Consider the following 18,355-nt stretch of genomic DNA (forward strand, 5'->3'; position numbering starts at 1 on the left):
GGTGTCCATAGTGTTTCCTTTAATTCTGCGATCCTTTGAGTGCTGGTTTTGACGACCAACCGGATTGCTTGTAGCATTGACATTTCACATTCATTGGCCGAAAGGCTCACTGTAACCGCTCATCAATCCCTGTACTGGTGTATGCTACAGTGTAAGAAACCCAACTTTTCTTTGCAAGGTCATAAGGATTTGTATTCGTCACTTATTGTCCTGCTTTCCTTTGTTAGTTTATGATTTCTTTGTATTCCTTTATATTCTGGAATATTGTAAGCTTGCGATCCGAATTGGACAGCCGATTCTGAGTGAAGTACATGGGAACGCAGAGGATTTTTACAAGATTACATTGCATTAAAAGTTACAGTATTAAGAAAGGAGGTGATTGAGAAGTCAGTGTGTGTGAAGGGGGACCGAGCTGTGAGCTGCGGAGAGTGGTACGACTGTGCGGAGGTAGCGGTGCATTTGAGAGAATTGTGAAATTTAACGAAGTGTAAAATATGAAGAATTGGACTGCGTGACGTGGGATCAGCATATTTAGATCAACGATCACGTAGGTCCTAAATAAATGGTGTGTTCCATCCAAAATCCCACTCAAACCATGAATGTTTTTCTGTGTTGTGCTGTCCTGTGTACAGGCAGAGGCCTTGCGACGGGCCGATCCCTCGTCCAAGGAGTCCTACGAAATGTCTATAGATCAAGCCAACGAAAAGTTGGGACCCGCAGTGCTCAGCCACTTGAAGAACGGGTCGTTCCCAGTATCCCAGTTATACAAAAGAAGGAGGCGTGATTAGATAGTATTTGGTCCGCCTTACTTGATCCAAATTTGATTGATTTCTTTAATTTTGGCATTGTTTAATGTATTAAATTTGAAGAGAGAGGCGACACTCAGTCGTTTCTTCCAGACTTTCCGTCTAGCGGCGACGTGACTAAAGCCTTGTATCGACTGCGCGCGGCTGCCTCGCGCACCTGTTCGTGCGCGGCAAACTCGTTCGTTCGCTCATTGTGCTCGTGGTTACCAGCATCGAGCGCGGCAGCCGTGTTCGGCTGTGATCGACGCTGTTCGTCAGTTCTCGCAAGATCACCATGAATACAGCACAGTGAAATCCCTTTGCCGCGGGACAAAGAACCGCTCAGATTTGGCTCGACCCGCGCCAAGTTCGAGCGCGGCATTGTTCGTTCTGCCACGCGTGGCAACATGGTATCGACTTTGCGAGGCAAAGCAAAGAACATTGCCTCGCGAGGCAGCCGCGCGCAGTCGATACAAGGCTTTATACAAAGATTTCGCACTCGTAAAAGTTAAGCCCTTCCAGATGTGGAATGACGGTTGCCTAGGAAAGTCGCGGTGAGGTGACTGGGACCAATGAAATTCGAATATGGCTTTTCGGCGCTTTTCCGACGTCAGGGGTTTGCCTTTTGGGGGACGAATCGGATCGCCGTATTCAATTCAAAATTCTGAACAACTACCGGTTGCGGGGGTATTTTTGGCCTCGCTTGTGATGTTGGACTATTCCCATTTCCAGCAATGCGTTTCGTACGCAGGAATGATGTTATCTAGCAAGGGACGATGTCTTGCGCTTGCGCAGGACTCCGCCCTTAGTTAGCTTTTCGGTTGGTTGGTTGGACTTGTTAAGTTTTGGTTCATCAAATCGCGCACACACGTTCTGCTTGTACCTTTAAATTTCAGTACAAAGACAAACAGCCGAATCATCGCGCTGCCTCGCAGTAAGTGTAATTGGTTGTACATCAGTGTGTCTCAAGACTCAATAAAAGTGGACATCTCGAAGATAAAGTCAGTGTCGTCTTCAGTTGCTCAAGCCCAGAGATTTCGGTTCCTTCGCGCAAATGCCGCTCCAACCATCGGCTTCCCCGTACATTCCCTGAGACTCGGAGGCCCTCGCTCACCGACAAACCCCGCACCAGATATTCTTTTACGTCCTTCCGCATACCCAAAAATATGTCTCAAGTTGTAACCGCACGCGAACAGGGCCCGCTACTGGGTTTGAACCCGCGGCTACTTCAGTTCGGCGACGTGTGCGGAAGTGGCGCGTACAACGTGGGGCCCGAAGAAGCGGTGGAGCTGTGAACAAGTTGCTACAACTTTCGCAGCGACAGACGTTCGAAGCGAGGACTACAATCTTCGACGACTTACCTATTCAGGTTAGTGAGAAGCAACATGGCTTCTAGGGTGCCACGAAGTGAGAGGGCGTGCGGCGAAACCGAAGACGAACAATTAGTGGGGAATCCAGTAGCTGAGGTTGAGGAAGTATTAGAATGTAATACAACAGGAGGAGAAAACGTAAGATCTGTAGGTTCAGTTGATGTGAATAGCAAGAAGGGGGAGCAGCAGATCAAAATGTGCAGACAAATCTAATAAACGTTATATGGCAGCCTCTGCAGGTAGACAGAGAAAACAGAAAACAGGACAAAGAAGAATGTGAAAGGATCAGGAAGGAAACTTTAGGGACATTGCAGGATAGTATTATCTGTTATCTGAAAAATTGAAGACCGAGATTAGTAAACTAAATGAAAGTATTAATAAGAGAATAGCAGATGCAAATAATAGATTAAAGCGAGCTGTAATCTCTCTGAGAAAGGACACTCAGCAACAAATTAACAGTATGAATGATAAAGTGGACCAAGTGAATGAAAGTATGAATGAAAAATTAAGAACGCAAGTGTCCGAAGCCAAGGCGAACCACGAAAGGTAGGAAAGGAACTCAGGGCCGAATATGAGGAATATTCATAAGCAAATTTCGAGTCTTAAGGAGGGAGTGACGGAGGAAAAAATAAACCTGTTTCGGGAGCAAGTGAAGGCTGCTAGCAGGGACAGCGTAAAGAAATTAGGAGAATCTTCGAGCAGGTTAGACAAAATTCAGGAACAGGTAACTGCAGTGTGTCGTCACCGGCCTGGTAACGGGAACCGATCTTTTGTTAGCGCAGAGGGCTGTAATTTGTGCCAGTCCAGGTCCGTGGTTCAATTCCCGAACGGGCTGAATCTTGAGATGAAGGGTAAACCAGGATTTGGCATATTAATCTGGTTTATATAAACGAAAAAGGTGTGATTATATGATATTTTAGTGCGCCTTACTTCATCCAAATTTAAGTCATTTTATTAATTTTGGCAATTTTAAATGTATTAAATTGGTAAAGAGTGGCGACGCTCAGTCGTGTAAAAGTATCTCCTACCGACATTGCGTCTAACGGGAACGAGACGTAAACAAAGCTTTTGCGCTCGCAAAGGTCGTTACGCGGGGAAAACCTAGGCCCATTTAAGATGTGGGAATAACCCGACAACCGTTGCCTCGCAGACGGGCACCTATGAAAAAGGAATGGGGCTTTCCGGCGCCTTTCCGACGTCATGAGGTGACTGTTGAGGGACGAATCGGATCGTCATCTTCAGCCATGACGACGACTGAAGTACAATGAGCAGAAATGCTTTTGCTTTGACTAGAAGCAAGATGTAGCAAATTGCTTTCAGTGGAAGCAAGAACGCTTCTGCATAGAGCACACGCGCTTTGCTACATTGGTCTGCGCCCAGCCTGAAGGTACAATTTGGCTGCACGCGACAGAGACAAGCGACCGAGGCAGGCGACAGAGTTACGAGACCGAGACTGGTCGCTTCCTGTCTGCTCTCTGTACAATCGTATGAAGTACTATTACGAGCGCGAGACAAAGACAGGCGACAGAGACAAAGCACAGGAGACCGCTCTCGGACCAGTAGTGTCTCGCGACGGGCTCAGGCAGCATGTGTGTTGTTGAGTAAAATAATGGCAGAAATTAAATTTACTGGTGACCAAGATGAGCAATTGGTAGAATTAGTAGCAGAAAACCGACCACTGACCACCGACAGAAAGATCCTTCTTCGCGTCTGGTTTTGAATATTGAACTCATAGGTTTTCTTTGTTTCTTTCGCAACAAATAACACAGCAACACATCATTTTCTTCTTCTTCTTCGAGTAACCTTTTTAGAAGCATTTTGGTAGTCATTTTTTACAGAATATGTGCACGTATGTCTCAACAAAACAAAGAAAACAAACACTTTGCCGCATGTCTCGGTCGTCACCTCAAAAGTGTGCGGCGACAAGCTGCGATGTGTCCGTCTCCCGTCTCTGTCGCCTGCCTCGGTCGCTTGTCTCTGTCGCGTGCAACCAAATTGTACCTTTACAGTGCGCCCAACACTTGCTTGACAGGAATTTCGAAGAGGACGAGACGACGCTTTCTATTGAGAATATATGCGCGGTAAAGTAATGCAAGTCCCCCTCAGAAGTGACTGTAATTGCTAGTACAGTCAGTGCTAAACCTATTGGAGACCACTTAGGTAGCCACTTGTTATCCCTTATTTGGCAGGCCATCCAAGAAACAGGGCAGAAAGGAAAAGAGACAAAGAGGAAAGTGATAGAATGATATTAGAAAACGAAAGAAAAACTGAGGAAATTAGGAAACGGGAGAAGGAGGAAAGGGAAAAACTCGAAAGAGAAGAAAGCAGGAAAGGAAGGAAAATAGAGAAAGACGAGATAAATTGCAAAATGACATTGCACAAATTCCAGAGCAGTTGTCGAAACAGTTCAGGTCCCAAATAGCGAGCAGGTTTTTACAAAAATGAGAGATGAAACCAGTAAGTTTAAGGAGTCTGTGGCTGCCCAGCGGCAAGAAATTGAGAGAATGAATGAGAAATTAGTTGATGTAACAGAGAGCGTGAATGGGAATGTGAGTGAGAGGTTAACATCACACATGTCAGAGGCAGAAAGTAATACTAGGACATGGTGATTCGAGCAGTAGCTCAGTTCAGAGATTGTCTTCTACCCCTGTAGCGAATGATGAAACCCGGCCAGAGAGTGAGAGGTTAATAGCGGTAGCGACCATGATGCCAGTTGTGTCAGTCACTATTGGCAACGCTGACGGTGAGGCGCACAGACCGCGTGAACTTGCCGAGCTAACCCATCCCCAATGCCCCAGCCACGTTTTGAACGACATTGTGTTAGCAAAATTTTTCGATTGCCATAAACAGAACGTGGTGCAACTCTTGCAGGAGCTGGATGATTACTGTCGTTTGATGTCCGCCCCAGAATCATTGAAGTTACAAGTCGCGGTAAAGGCGATTAGTGATTTGTATTCTAGGCAGTGGTTGACCCCAGTGTACGAGGTCTCGACAGACTCTGACCACACTTTCGACCCCGGCGGAGGGCGGAGGCCGGACAATGATCAAAACAACGGCCGAAATCATTCGGAAACGACCGCAGGATGATGTAGAGGGCCAAACATTATCCAGTTATGAGGGTAGGCACCCACGTTCTGAGGCTAAGAGATGAAAAATTGGGAGTGCCTGACGTGAATCGCGCAAGTGAAAATTTTAATTTGGAGTTTGGAGGAGACGCAGATAACGTCACTGTATATTACATTAATGAGGGAAATCTTCAAGGTTGTCCTCACGTAAAGATAAAGATAGGAAGTAGAGAAAAAGTTTTCTGATTGACAGCAGAACAGAAGTAGGCGTGATGTCTGAGAGAGAGAGAGGCTTAAAGTTCCTGTTTATTCTTAGCAAATTGTGTGTTGTCATCGGCATGGCAATCAAGGTCAAGAGCAAGCTTGGCTTGAATTCGGATTAGGGCGTGACCTATTTGAGCTGGACTTCATGACGACAGAAGCAATATCGGGATCAAATTTTTAGGATGAGTTCCAGGTGATAATGGATTTTGCTAATAGAAGTTTTTCAATGAAGAAAGAGGGTATTGTAACCAGACACAAATTCTTTGTCAATGCGATGGCAGGGGGAGGGCGGTATCGAACCCGAACAACTTAGCAGATTTTCCTCAGTCGCTGTAAACATTAGATCAAGACCGATCTCAACCTGGCGTGAGTGTTAAAGGCACTGACGTTCGGGATTCTGATATTCCCGATAGCCGAGGCGACCAGAGGCGACGTAGTAGTGAAGTTTGTGATGAATCGTATGATGAGCAGGGGGAGGTACAGTCCACAGACAAGAAGAAAAGCCCAACTAGGAATGCGATATACGCGCATGCGCAAGATTTCGCGGTGAGTGACGACGACCCATCCTAAAAGCATTCGTTCCACAACCACTGAACGAACAACAGACAACAGGCTTTCATGTGTTCTGATGTGTATAGCTTTAGGGTGGCCACACACGCTCCGGCTTGCCGGAAGGCCTGCCTTCCAAGTTAAAGTCAGAAGGTAAGCCTCAAACCTCTGAGAGTCCACACACGTACAGACTTTGTGCTCAGTCTTTTTATTCTTCAGTCGGTGCTACAAAATGTTCAGTGAAGACGATGCCATTTTTAATCGGTCTTGCTGTTACTTTAATGTTGAAAAATAAAAGAAAGTTGAAACGTTCTAAGTTGGTTAGATGGATCAAAACATTCTCACTTAAATTTGTTGAATGAAACTCGATTAGAGCCGACGGACTGGAATGGATGAGGACACATATTTGGAACTGTTAAACTTAGGATTTGAAGTTCTCGGTGGCTGGTTGAGATGACTAAATGCTACAAGCCTTGCCTTTACCCTCGTCTCTGCCCACACACGTTGCGACTTGTAAACATCAGTAAGTCTAGAGGCAAAAAATCAAGAGACTGCAGATTTATCGGAGGCTCGGTTTCCGGCCAAATTCACCACACACGCTCCGGTTTGCCTTCACAGACGTAGGCCTTCCGGTAAGCCGTAGCGTGTGTGGCCACCCTTAAGATTGCCTCTCACTGGCACAGTGATTTAATCTATAATATTATGACAACACCCACAGAACACATTACAGGTGGACTCACTACACGCTACTCTTAACTGCTCGATGTTTTCAGTTTGTGTGTAGTAGTGTAAAACTCTGGCGTGTCACACTTCCCACCAAGGGCAGTGATATTCAACCTTTTTTGTTCGCGTACCCCCAGATATAATTTCTCTTCAACATTGTACCCCTAAAGTATAATTTGTATAATTCAAGTTATACATAGTATATAATCTACATCCAAAATAAATTAAATAAATTACATCCAAAATAATGTATTAAATAATAAGTTTTTTAAAAAAAGGAAAATCATGCTATTAAACAACAAATACATTATTGTCTATCATATAAAAATTAATAAAGGAACAAAGGTATTTTAGCAAAGCAAAATAATATGTTTAAATATTTTATCAATTATTAATTATGCGGTTCAGACCTGTTAATGAGATGATTGAGCTTGTTTCTGCCGCCCAGATAAGAATTACATTAAGGAGAGAGCGAGAAAAAAATGGCCCTCCCAAATCGAATGTCCTTAGGTCCTGTTCTCCTGTGGCTAACCCTAATTCTGGCCCTGATTATTCAGTGTTTATCACAAAACAATATATATATTTTGTTAAATTTCACGTACCCCCGGGGGTACGCGTACCCCAGGTTGAAAACCACTGCTCTAGTCCACTTGATAGTAAACATTCCTCCTGCACCGCCCCAGGAACGACTTCTCCCCGCAGGGCTTTTCTCCTGGTCTGTGGACAGTAAACCCTTTGTTGCTTGGAGTTCGTCGTGAAGACGTAAATGTTGAAGATAGTGGGGCGTGGTTCCCTGACACTTTAAATATTAGTAGGAATTACGAGAGTCCTGAGGAAGGATCAGATGCTGTAGTCCAGCGTCATAATTGTGATGAGACTTCGAGTTATGGCTCGGCGCTTCAGGAAAGCGACCACGGTTGGGATACAGAGCAGGGCGATGCTAGATCTGTTTCGGTCCAGGAACTGCTGCAGGTCTGTGTAAGGACGAAAGGGAGAGGTAGTTTAGGATGCTGATAAAGTACAAGAATTCTTTTACTACACAACCGGGAAGGTGTTAACTGAAGAAGTACTACGATTTGTTGACAAATTAAAGATGACATAAATTGTTGTAAGAGAAACCATAAACGGAGTCTTCGCTTACGAATGATGATTGAGAGGCGGTGACGATCTTAGGATCATGGTACTTTTTTGGTTAAATAAATGCTTTTCTTTGTCGCCATCTCGCGAACTATTTTCGCTTTCCCTGTTATGAGTGGCATCGCTGGTTCAATCGGTGAACTCCTTGTAAATTAAGGGCACAGAGCATAGTACGTAAGTTGTAGAGATTGTGTGTGTGGTTTGTCAATGGATGAGTCTGCACGAATTCTATGATGTAATTGCCGAGGATCTAGCAAAAGACAGGTAAACGTTGAAGGAGATCAGTCAGGTGGATAAACTCATTCAAAGGACAGATGGAGCGCCTTTTGTGACGTGTGTGGGTGAGCCAACCATACGAAGTGTGACATATGAGTGCACCCGAACTGACTAGGACGAGGACTATACCAGAAGTGAGTGCTCGGATGCAAGAGTAGAGCTGGTTACCGTACTCATATCCTGAACATGTCGCAAGGCGAAATTGGTAAACTTAACAAACGACTCCAAACATGCAGAGGTCGATTGAAGGTATCAAACACCATGTCACGTGTATTCCTAGATGTTGTATACCTCTGATTGAAATTAATCAATTAAGTAAGTGGTTTAATTTAAGTACATCCTGTAGGCGGATGACGCCAGCCTTCTAGAATAGTACTTACTAACATGAATAGAGAAGATTTATGACTTTGGTATAATGGTAACTTGTTACAGCGTTAGAGTAACTATGGATGTTATGTAGATTTAAAGTTTCTTGCTAAATTGTTATAGACTCAAATGTTACGCGTGTGACCATGTTCAAAATTTGTAGCCAAATGCCAAACCGACGCGCTGATGGAAGCGGCATGTCCCTGGTTCGAAACATTCAAACCTTACATGCAACTCTTGCGTCTAATCGGTTCTTTCAAATTGCCTCATTGACACTCCTTAAAATGCACAGTCCGGTGAGTGACAATGAACTTTTATGTCCAAACTGACTTTTGGCATACTGAAACCATAAATGTCAGAGTGTGACACATGGGGCTACACCAAAGTCACGATAAATTACTATCCATTAAAGTCAAAACCAAAACTTCCAGGCCTCGAAGGTCCTCGCACATCTGTGTCTTAATCACTTGGGTAGATGCCACGAAATGGAAGTATCTGTCCCAGTACAACACTCCAAACACCACACAAAGTTACAATTTTGAAAAGGAAACTAAAATAAATTCAGGTTAATGAATAATAAGAAATTAAACAGTATGATTAAGTCTACATCAGCAGAAGATGTAATTTGGACTGTTACACTACACTTCTTAAATGTGACAATTTTTAACAATGCCTTCTATGATACAATACTTTTATTTTCCGTCGTTTCACAAGCTTATTGTTAAAATCACATAAAATTTCACATAAAATTGTTACATTTTTAAAATTGACGACATGTTTCGATATACAATTCTATCATCGTCAGGTCTATCAAAATTAAAATTAAAATCTGGTGTATCTGTTGCTCTGCTTATATTGATTTTGTTTTTACCCGTTTTTGATTTTATTACATCTCCAGGCTTCTTCCATTTAATTTTGGAGACTGCGCCTGGGTGCCTATATCTGTAAAATCAATTTTAATTTTCATATCGTGATTCTGGCTACCGACATAGGAAATGGAATAATTTTACTCTAATTTTATATTTATTTTAAGGAATTACTCAAATATATCGTATTACAAGCAAAAGAAATGCAATCACAAAATATAAAGTATTATAACATACCGGGTTGTGTGTGATGTGCGTGTCCGTTGTTATTGAATGGAGATGTAATAAAATCAAAAACGGGTAAAAACAAAATCAATATAAGCAGAGCAACAGATACACCAGATTTTAATTTTAATTTTGATAGACCTGACGATGATAGAATTGTATATCGAAACATGTCGTCAATTTTAAAAATGTAACAATTTTATGTGAAATTTTATGTGATTTTAACAATAAGCTTGTGAAACGACGGAAAATAAAAGTATTGTATTGAGGAACACAAGCAGGATGCAATTAAGATATAAGCCTTCTATGATGTTACCCAATCTCCCGCTGCGTGATTAGGTATTTAGTGTGGACAGATGCGATGATTAGATTAAGTGGACAACAGAGTGTAGGGAAATTTCGCCGTTTTTACAACTAGGAAGTTACAATGGAATGGGTTTGCACCTCCGACGAGGGCACCAAGAAAAATGTGCAGCTTCTGGAACATCCAAAATACGAGTCTAGTTATTAAGTTATTAAACGACGCTCGGTGATGAAGTAGATGACGAGATAGAGAGGCACTCTGTAGTTACTGAGGAAAACCGCTGAGTGATGATAGCCTGATGATGGTTGGAATCCGCCAACTGCCAACCGTTGCCACTGTACTGACCTGCTAAATGTCTGTGGTGACGATGGCAGAACGATCTTAAGTACGTGTATTAGCGTAATAATTGTGTGGATGAGGTTTTCTCTTTCTTTCAGCTTTAGTTGTACCATCTGTTATTGAACCTTGGAGTTCTGTTGTCACGCGGCGGAGCTGGTGTGCGACAGAGAGAGAGAGAGAGAGAGAAGTACACGAATCCCTACTAGATGGCAGAACGGGTGAAAGTGTATACTAGGATTAAGAATATTTACATAATTGATAAAAATAAGATATTATTGAGTCGCATCCCTCTCAGAACGGTACAACTAGCCCTTGCCTTGCGTTCCGTAGCGTCAAAATGCCGGATGACAGCAAAAATGTTTTTGAAGTTACAAGTATATCTCGCGGTACTCGCGGACGCCATGCGTCAGATAATGTATTTCAGCGTCGCGACGCCTGATTAGTGCATCGCTTCTCGGCCTTTTGGCTAAGATCAAAGTGTTCTTATCAGCTTAATCTACAATATGTTATTCCTTATCATTTAGCGATAGGCGTATGGCCTCGCTTCTCGGCCTTTTGGCTAAGATCAATATCTGTTCTCTTATCAGCTTAATATCTGATACGTACTGCGTCTTCAACGGTGTAACGCGGCTGGCTCACATTCCGCGGACGTGGACGACCTCACAAACGATCCTCTTGTATAAAAAGGGGGACAAGACCGACATCACCAACTGGCGGCCGATCGCCCTAAGCAACACCAGCGCGAAGGTGTATGCATCAGTGTTGGCGGAGCGATTGGGCGCCTGGGCGGCCCGCAACCAGCGCATCAGTTCCAGTCAGAAGGGGTTCCTGCCGATGGACGGGTGTGCTGAACACAACTTCGTGCTGCAGTCGGTCGTCACGGACGCCCGCCAGAACCGCAAGCAGTGTTGCATTGCGTGGCTGGACCTGACCAATGCATTCAACTCAGTACCGCATGAGACCATCTTTACCGCCTTGCAGTGGGCCGGCCTGGACAGCGAGGCGATAGAGGTCGTTCGCAGGCTGTACGCCGGCAACACCACGACCATCCGCAGCTGTGCCGGCTACACACCGGCGGTGGACATCGGGGCGGGGGTGAAGCAGGGATGCCCGTTGAGCCCCATCATCTTCAACCTGGCCTTCGAGCCCATCCTTCGTGCCCTGTCCAACCTAAACACTGGATATCAGCTGCACCAGAAAGCGGTCCACTCACTCGCGTACGCGGACGACTTGGCACTCGTCGCCCGGACTCCCGTCGACCTGCAGCGGCTCCTCGACGTGGCCGACTGGGCGGGGCTGCGGTTCAACGCCCGCAAGTGCGCCACCCTCCACATCGATGGTAAGAAGAAAGAGGCGGTCCCATCCACTTTCCGAATCCAGGGGGAAACGCCTGAGGTCCTGGCCGAGCCCGACCTGTATCAGCATCTCGGGGTCCCGACAGGGTACCACGTTGCCCCATCGGCGGAGGAGGCCATAGCGGAGATGAGGGCCAACATCACGAAGGTGGACGCTTCACTCCTCGCCCCGTGGCAGAAGTTCGACGCCGTCAACACTTTCATCCTGCCCTGCCTCTCCTTCCATCTGAGAAACGGGGTGGTGAAGAAGAAGTCGCTCGCGGACCTGGACAAACACCTCAAGGCCGTGGGGAAAAGGTGGCTGAACCTCCCGCAACGCGCGGGAGCCGAACCCCTCTACCTCAGCCACCAAATGGGAGGAGTCAACCTCCTTCCCACGAGTCTCCTCGCTGATGTGAGCCAGCTGGTCCACGGCTTCCGCCTGCTGCGGTCGGCCACGCTGCGGCCGCTCTGTGGCGCGATGCTGCGGGCCGTGGTGGGGCGGCGCGTGCGCCGTGCTGTGCAGCCATGCGACCTGGTGGACTACCTCAACGGCCGCCTGGACGGAGACTTCGCCAGTGAAAGTGTCGAGGTCACCAACGTCTGGACGCGCCTTCGAACCGCCACCAGGCGCATCAGGCCGAAGATGGCTGTGGGGTGGACCCTCGACGCCGACCAGCACCCGCAGCTGCAACTCAACGCTTCTGCCCTGCGAGTGAAGGATGCGGAGACCGCCCTGACGCATGCCATCAGGGGCCATTTCCGGCAGCGCCTGCTGAGCAAACCTGATCAGGGCAAGGTCTACGCGGTGACGAGTGCCTCGACGCCGCCAAACCATTTTATGCGGACCGGGAATTTTACTCGCTTCGCGGAGTGGCGGTTCGTGCACCGAGCCCGCCTCGACTGTGTGCCCCTGAACGGGTCCCGGCGCTGGGGAACGGGGTGAAGGCGTGCCGCAGGTGTGGGTATGAGAACGAGACCCTGCCGCACGTCTTGAACCACTGCAAGCCACACTTCGCCACCATCACCCGCCGCCACAACGCGGTCCTTGGTCGGCTCGTCAAGGCGCTCAAGCCTTCGAGCGGGACCACGGTCCGCGTGAACCAGACCGTGCCAGGTTTCAACGACGGTCTTCGGTCCGACCTCTTTATTCTTAACGAGGCGGAGAAGACCGCCGCGATAATCGATGTGGCTACGCCGTTTGAAAATCGGTACGCCGCATTTGAAGCCGCGCGGAATGGCAAGAAGGTCAAATACGACCACATTGCGAGCCACCTGCGTCAGCAGGGCTACGATGTGGTCGTAGATGCATTCCTTGTTGGGACGCTGGGTGGATGGGATCCGGCGAACGAGCGGCTCATCAGCCAGTTGCGCCTTGGGCACCGCTACTGCCATCTTATGCGGCGCCTAATGTGCACGGACGCTATCCGCTGGAGTAGGGACATCTATGTCGAGCACGTGACAGGGGTCAGGCAATACGCCGAAGGCCGAGCCATCCCTGACGGTGCGCACGATGTGGATGTGCACTTCTCTGGCGGGGAGCGGTAACCCCCACCCCTTGTTCTGTGTCTACTATGCTCTGCCAGCGAAATATTACGTGCTCCACACTGTAAGTGTTTACGAACAACGGAGGTGAGACCGCAAGTCTCCCCCTCAGAGCCCTCAAGAGTGTGTAGAGGAAGGTGGCGATATGTACCACCTAATTTATATTCCCAATTATTGTATTTATTTATGTATTAGAGGAAGGTGGAGATATGTTCCACCTAAGTGATATTACCAATTATTGTATTTATTTATGTTTCTAAGCATTTTCTAAATAAAGTTAATCTGTTCTTATCAGCTTAATCTACAATATGTTATTCCTTATCATTTAGCGATAGGCGTATGGCCCCGCTTCTCGCTTCTCGGCCTTTTGGCTAAGATCAATATCTGTTCTCTTATCAGCTTAATATCTGATACGTACTGCATCGCAGCACCAGCATATTAAACTTCGCTTAATTTATTAATTGTTTTTTTATACTTTTTTATTATTACTATTTTTTTTTATTGTTTCTCTATTTCAAGCGAATCAATGATATTCTTTGAGTTCCAGGTCCATGGCGGAAGAGCGACCGCTAAGACCACCAGTGGAGAGGCAGGGAGAGACGCTGATAGTTCGATTTCCGGTAGCTGACCATTTTGAATGTACGGAGCAGGGCTGCAGGTCGACCTTCAGAGCTGCATCCTGGACAGCAACGAGGAGATCGCTAGAGCGCCACCTAGAGAAGGACCATAACATCAGGATCCGGGCCACCGCCAACATATGTTGTAAGTGCAACTCCGCTTTGGGCTTGAGACCTACTTACCATGCATGCTCTTATCCCTCACCGCAGGGGATGCGGCCGGCGGCGCCGGTCGTCTTCGCCTACCGGTGTGAGGAATGTGAGGAAACCTACCCTACGAAGCGTGGGCTGCAAAACCATCAGCAGTGGCATCGAGACCAGGCACGGCGAGCCCAGTGCACTGTCACGTTGCCGCGCCCTCAGACTGGAAGGAGTAGGAGACAAGGACGAGACCAACCACCACGAAGTGCGGCTACGGCTGGCGACTCGCCCGTCCCGGCGGCAGCGGTCGGAGGCAACTCCCCCGGTGCCGTGGCGGATCGGGCTGACGTGCTAGCTGCGCCCGCATCAGAACGGGCTGAGGTTCGAGCTGTGCCCGCAACGGACAGCTTGGTGTCTACAACAGGTGAGCCTGATAGTTCAGTTCAAACTCCACATACCATTGCATCGTTGGAGAATACAGGCCACAGACACCAAGCTGACACCGATACAAGACACACAGTGACACCGCCAAGTACAAGTGCCTTAGTGCCCGACGTCGCCACTCCACAAAATCAAGAGGGCGACTCCTCAGCCTCCATATCAGAACACTCAAGGAGAGACGAGGATATAGAAACACCATCGAGGCACGAAGAGGAGGATATCGGTATCGACGTAAACGATAGATCTAAGATACACGAATTCCTCCCAAGGCTACAAGACGTCCTAACAAGTGGAACCTCCGATGTGAACTGGGAAAGGTTTCAAGAGACCCTACGAGAAGTAACAGAAAGGGTCAAGGCAATAGTGAAGATCCCAGTCCATCACAGCACAGTGAGGATACTTAATATAAACCCAGAAGATCCAAAGTATATACAAAAACTCTACAAACGAAACAGAAGAAAGGCCATCCGGACCATTCTGGGAGAGGACGGTAGGCGGTGCTCAATTGATAGACAAGTGGTAGAAAACCACTTTAAGGAGACGGCAGCACGCAAGACTTGTGACCAGACTCTCTATGAGAATGTTGACGCTCCGGAGGAAAGGAACTGCATACCGACCTCCAGGATTACACCTGACGAAGTAGCGAGGAAGCTGAAGAAATGTGAAAATACAGCTCCTGGTGACGACCGCATCACATATAAACACTGGAAGACGGTCGATCCAGCATGTACAGCTCTCGCTACAATATTCAATATATGTATGAAATACGAGACCATACCAGACGACTGGAAGACGTCGGTCACAGTCTTGATTCATAAGAAGGGCGACCATAATGACATCACCAATTGGCGCCCAATAGCAATACTGCGAACCATATACAAACTATTCGCAGGCGTGCTAGCCAGAAGATTGACTGCCTGGCTGGAGAGTAACGCGGTACTATCACCGGCGCAGAAGGGATTCCTGCCACATGACGGAGTCTTCGAACACAACTACGCCTTAAGGAGAATGTTTGATAAGGCCAGGACAGACAAAGGCGAATTTATAGCTACCTGGCTCGACTTCTCCAATGCATTTGGCTCCGTTCCGCATGACGCCATCTTTGCGGGCCTCAACAGGATGAAAGCTGGTGCAAAGTTTGTAAACTTAATTAAGAGCATGTACCGTGACACGAAGACCAGAATATTGACAGGCAATGAACCAACCAGTGACATATGTATAGAAACAGACATAAAGCAAGGGTGCCCCATCAGTGGCCTCCTATTTAACATAGCAATTGACCCAATTATAAGGAACCTGCAGGGTCAGGAGGCAAATCACAGGGTACTAGCTTATGCTGATGACTTAGTAATACTGGCTGAAACGCCCGAACAAATGCAGATAAGTCTGGATAAAGTAGAGAGACTGGCAGGGAAAATAAATATAAAAATTAATCCTGCAAAGTCATTCTCACTGCATTTGTCGGGGAAGACACCAACCGGCACGAGAGAGTCCATCTTCAATATCTGCAATCAACCCATCAGGAACTTAAGAGATGGTGAATTCGACAAGTTCCTGGGAATGCCGGTTGGATTCCAAATAACAAGAGACTTAAGGGAGCCAGCGCGACTGATGGAAGCTGCCAACAAAATTCTACAGTCAAACCTCGCCCCTTGGCAACGATTGGACGCTCTGAAGGCATTCTTCTTTCCGTCGCTCGCCTTTCCAATGAGAACAGGAAGGATACAAAAAGGCGACTGGACAAAGCTGGACGACTATCTTAGGGCCAGCATCAAGAAGACCTTGAATGTACCTCAAGAAGCATCCTACGACTACATATACGGTCCAGTCAAGGCCGGATGTGCAGGAATACCGGAGGCAGCTGCTGATTCCGATAGCTACCTGATAGATAATGCCTTTAAGCTCCTGACATCTAAAGATCAGGCGATCAAGGAGCTAGCATTAGAAGATCTGCAGACCACCGTGCAGAAGAGAGTTGGACGCCAGGTAGATCAGCAAGACCTAGCCGCTTATTTAACCGGAGAGAACTTGGGCGATTTCAGGCGAAACACCAACGCCATCTCGAGTGCATGGACGAATGCGAGAAAAGCCTCCAGGAGAAAAGAAGTGGAGTGGGCATTCGAAAACTCGAAACCCTCATTGACTCTCGACGGTAAAACCCTGCACGACAAACACAGGCAGAAAGTGCTATCTCACTCAGAATAAGCCAAAGGGAGAAGCACATGAAGCGACTGTGTGAGTTGCCAAGCCAGGGGAAGGCGATGGAATGTGTTGCGGCCGACCCAACGAGCTCTCACTTCTTCCGAACGGGCCTCTATACCAGATTTGCAGACTGGAGGTTCGTCCACCGAGCGCGGCTGAATCTACTGCCGCTGAACGGAAGAAGCTACAACCAAACCAACAGTGACAAAAGCTGCAGAAGATGTGGCTACGAAAGGGAGACCCTGCCACACGTCATCAACCACTGCATGAGATACTCTGACATGATCACCAGAAGACATAACGCAGTGGTAAGCAGGGTCAGGAAAGCAGCTGAGGGTAAGTTCTCGATTGTGACTGAAAATGAGGCCGTACAGGGACATCTGAGGCCAGACTTGATCATTGCGAAGGACAATAAGGCAATGATCATTGACATCACAATCCCGTTCGAGAACAGGATGGAAGCCATCAAGGACGCTAGAACCAGGAAAATAGAGAAATATCAGGATCTAGCGAGGGCCCTGAGTGGGCGATTCGAAGAAGTTAAAGTTGACGCAATCGTTCTCGGTTCGTTGGGATCCTGGGACCCCGAGAACGATAAGGTTATGAAGACGATGTGCTCGCGTAAGTATATGAACCTATTAAAGAAACTTTGTGTGTCGGACGTCATTCGTTACTCCAGGGACATATACGTTGAGCACATTACAGGAGTCCGACAACAATGAGCAAGTACCCTGACTGGGGTTTTCCCGTGGTTTTCCTCAGTCTCCCAAGGCCAATGCCGGGGTAACAGCTCAAGGCCACGGCGTATCTGCAAGCTACAAGACAAGGAAGCTACAAACTTCCATTGGACAATTGTGTTGAATGCTGAGTTTTTGCATGAAGTTTGTTCTTGCATGATACATTATGCATGTAAATTGTTTTATTGTTACCATTATGCATGTAAATTGTTAATATTTGATAAATAAAAGATCTGTTCTTATCAGCTTAATATCTGATACGTCCTGCATCGCAGGACCAGAATATTAAACTGATTTTTGGAAAATGACGGAGTGGTAGGAGCTTGCTCTACCTCTGTCACGGGTTGGCCCGGTATTGCAGTACCTCCGGGATCGGCCCACCTTAAACTACTCATTATTAGGTTTTTATTTACTCATTACGGCTGTTTTTTACCAGTTCGTAGTGTTTTATGAACTACTTTTGTTTTGCGTGCGCGGCGATTCTTTTTCCGCCACGCTGCGATAGTTCAAACAGGTGAGCATAGTAGTGAGCATAGTAATCAAATACTACACGCAGGAAGGTCTGTAACTTTTACTCAAACTCATAATTGTGATAGGTGTTACCTAACGATCGTTTTTAACGTTTCGTGGTGTTCATTTTACGGGCTAAGGTTATTATCTGTTCTTTTATCAACTTAATATTTGATACGTCTTGGATCGCAGCATCATTACATTAAACATATTAGATAGATAAATACAAAAGAATTAGAAGAAAATGGAGAATAGAAATTATGAAGCTTTACATAATTCAGTTTTCTCCAGAATCCTGTTGTTGTCCCTCTCTTAGATCCAATAATTTTCTACAGCAACTTGTTCTCAAACATCAGATTTCACACCCATGCAAGGAAATGGGTAAAACTGAGATCATAAGTCATCATGGCTGTCAGGATGTCAAAGGTGATCTTCCAGATATTTATAACTTGTGGTCTTGTAGGTGGTTACCAATGTTTCAGAGCATTATAGCCTAGAAGACTTCCAATGGCAAATAAAATTATAGGTATGCGTACTTTAATCTTTATTTCTCTAGACA

At 46.5% G+C, this 18,355-nt stretch overlaps 1 protein-coding gene and 3 pseudogenes across 1 annotated transcript; all 4 read left to right on the forward strand.

Annotated features, from left to right (window-relative positions):
- The first annotated feature begins 926 nt into the window (after positions 1-926).
- Positions 927-17,673, forward strand: LOC147872164 (uncharacterized). Its single transcript, XM_087358831.1, has 2 exons — positions 927-2,154; positions 13,696-17,673. Exon 2 carries the CDS (start codon positions 13,700-13,702, stop codon positions 16,550-16,552), a length of 2,853 nt encoding a protein of 950 aa, XP_087214957.1. The 5' UTR covers positions 927-2,154; positions 13,696-13,699; the 3' UTR covers positions 16,553-17,673.
- LOC147872165 (U2 spliceosomal RNA) lies at positions 10,809-10,913 on the forward strand (annotated as a pseudogene).
- Positions 13,500-13,606, forward strand: LOC147872166 (U2 spliceosomal RNA; annotated as a pseudogene).
- Positions 17,493-17,672, forward strand: LOC147872167 (U2 spliceosomal RNA; annotated as a pseudogene).
- Positions 17,674-18,355: the final 682 nt, after the last annotated feature.

The sequence above is a fragment of the Zootermopsis nevadensis genome, unplaced genomic scaffold, assembly GCF_977971745.1.
Source record: "Zootermopsis nevadensis isolate Lab colony 2312 unplaced genomic scaffold, Znev_1.0 Znev_ptg000030l, whole genome shotgun sequence".
NCBI lineage: Eukaryota > Metazoa > Arthropoda > Insecta > Blattodea > Termopsidae > Zootermopsis > Zootermopsis nevadensis.

What these genes read in the sequence shown, in the direction of transcription:
- LOC147872164 (XM_087358831.1), top strand. Translation starts at nt 13,700, where the DNA reads ATGGCGGAAGAGCGACCGCTAAGACCACCAGTGGAGAGGCAGGGAGAG.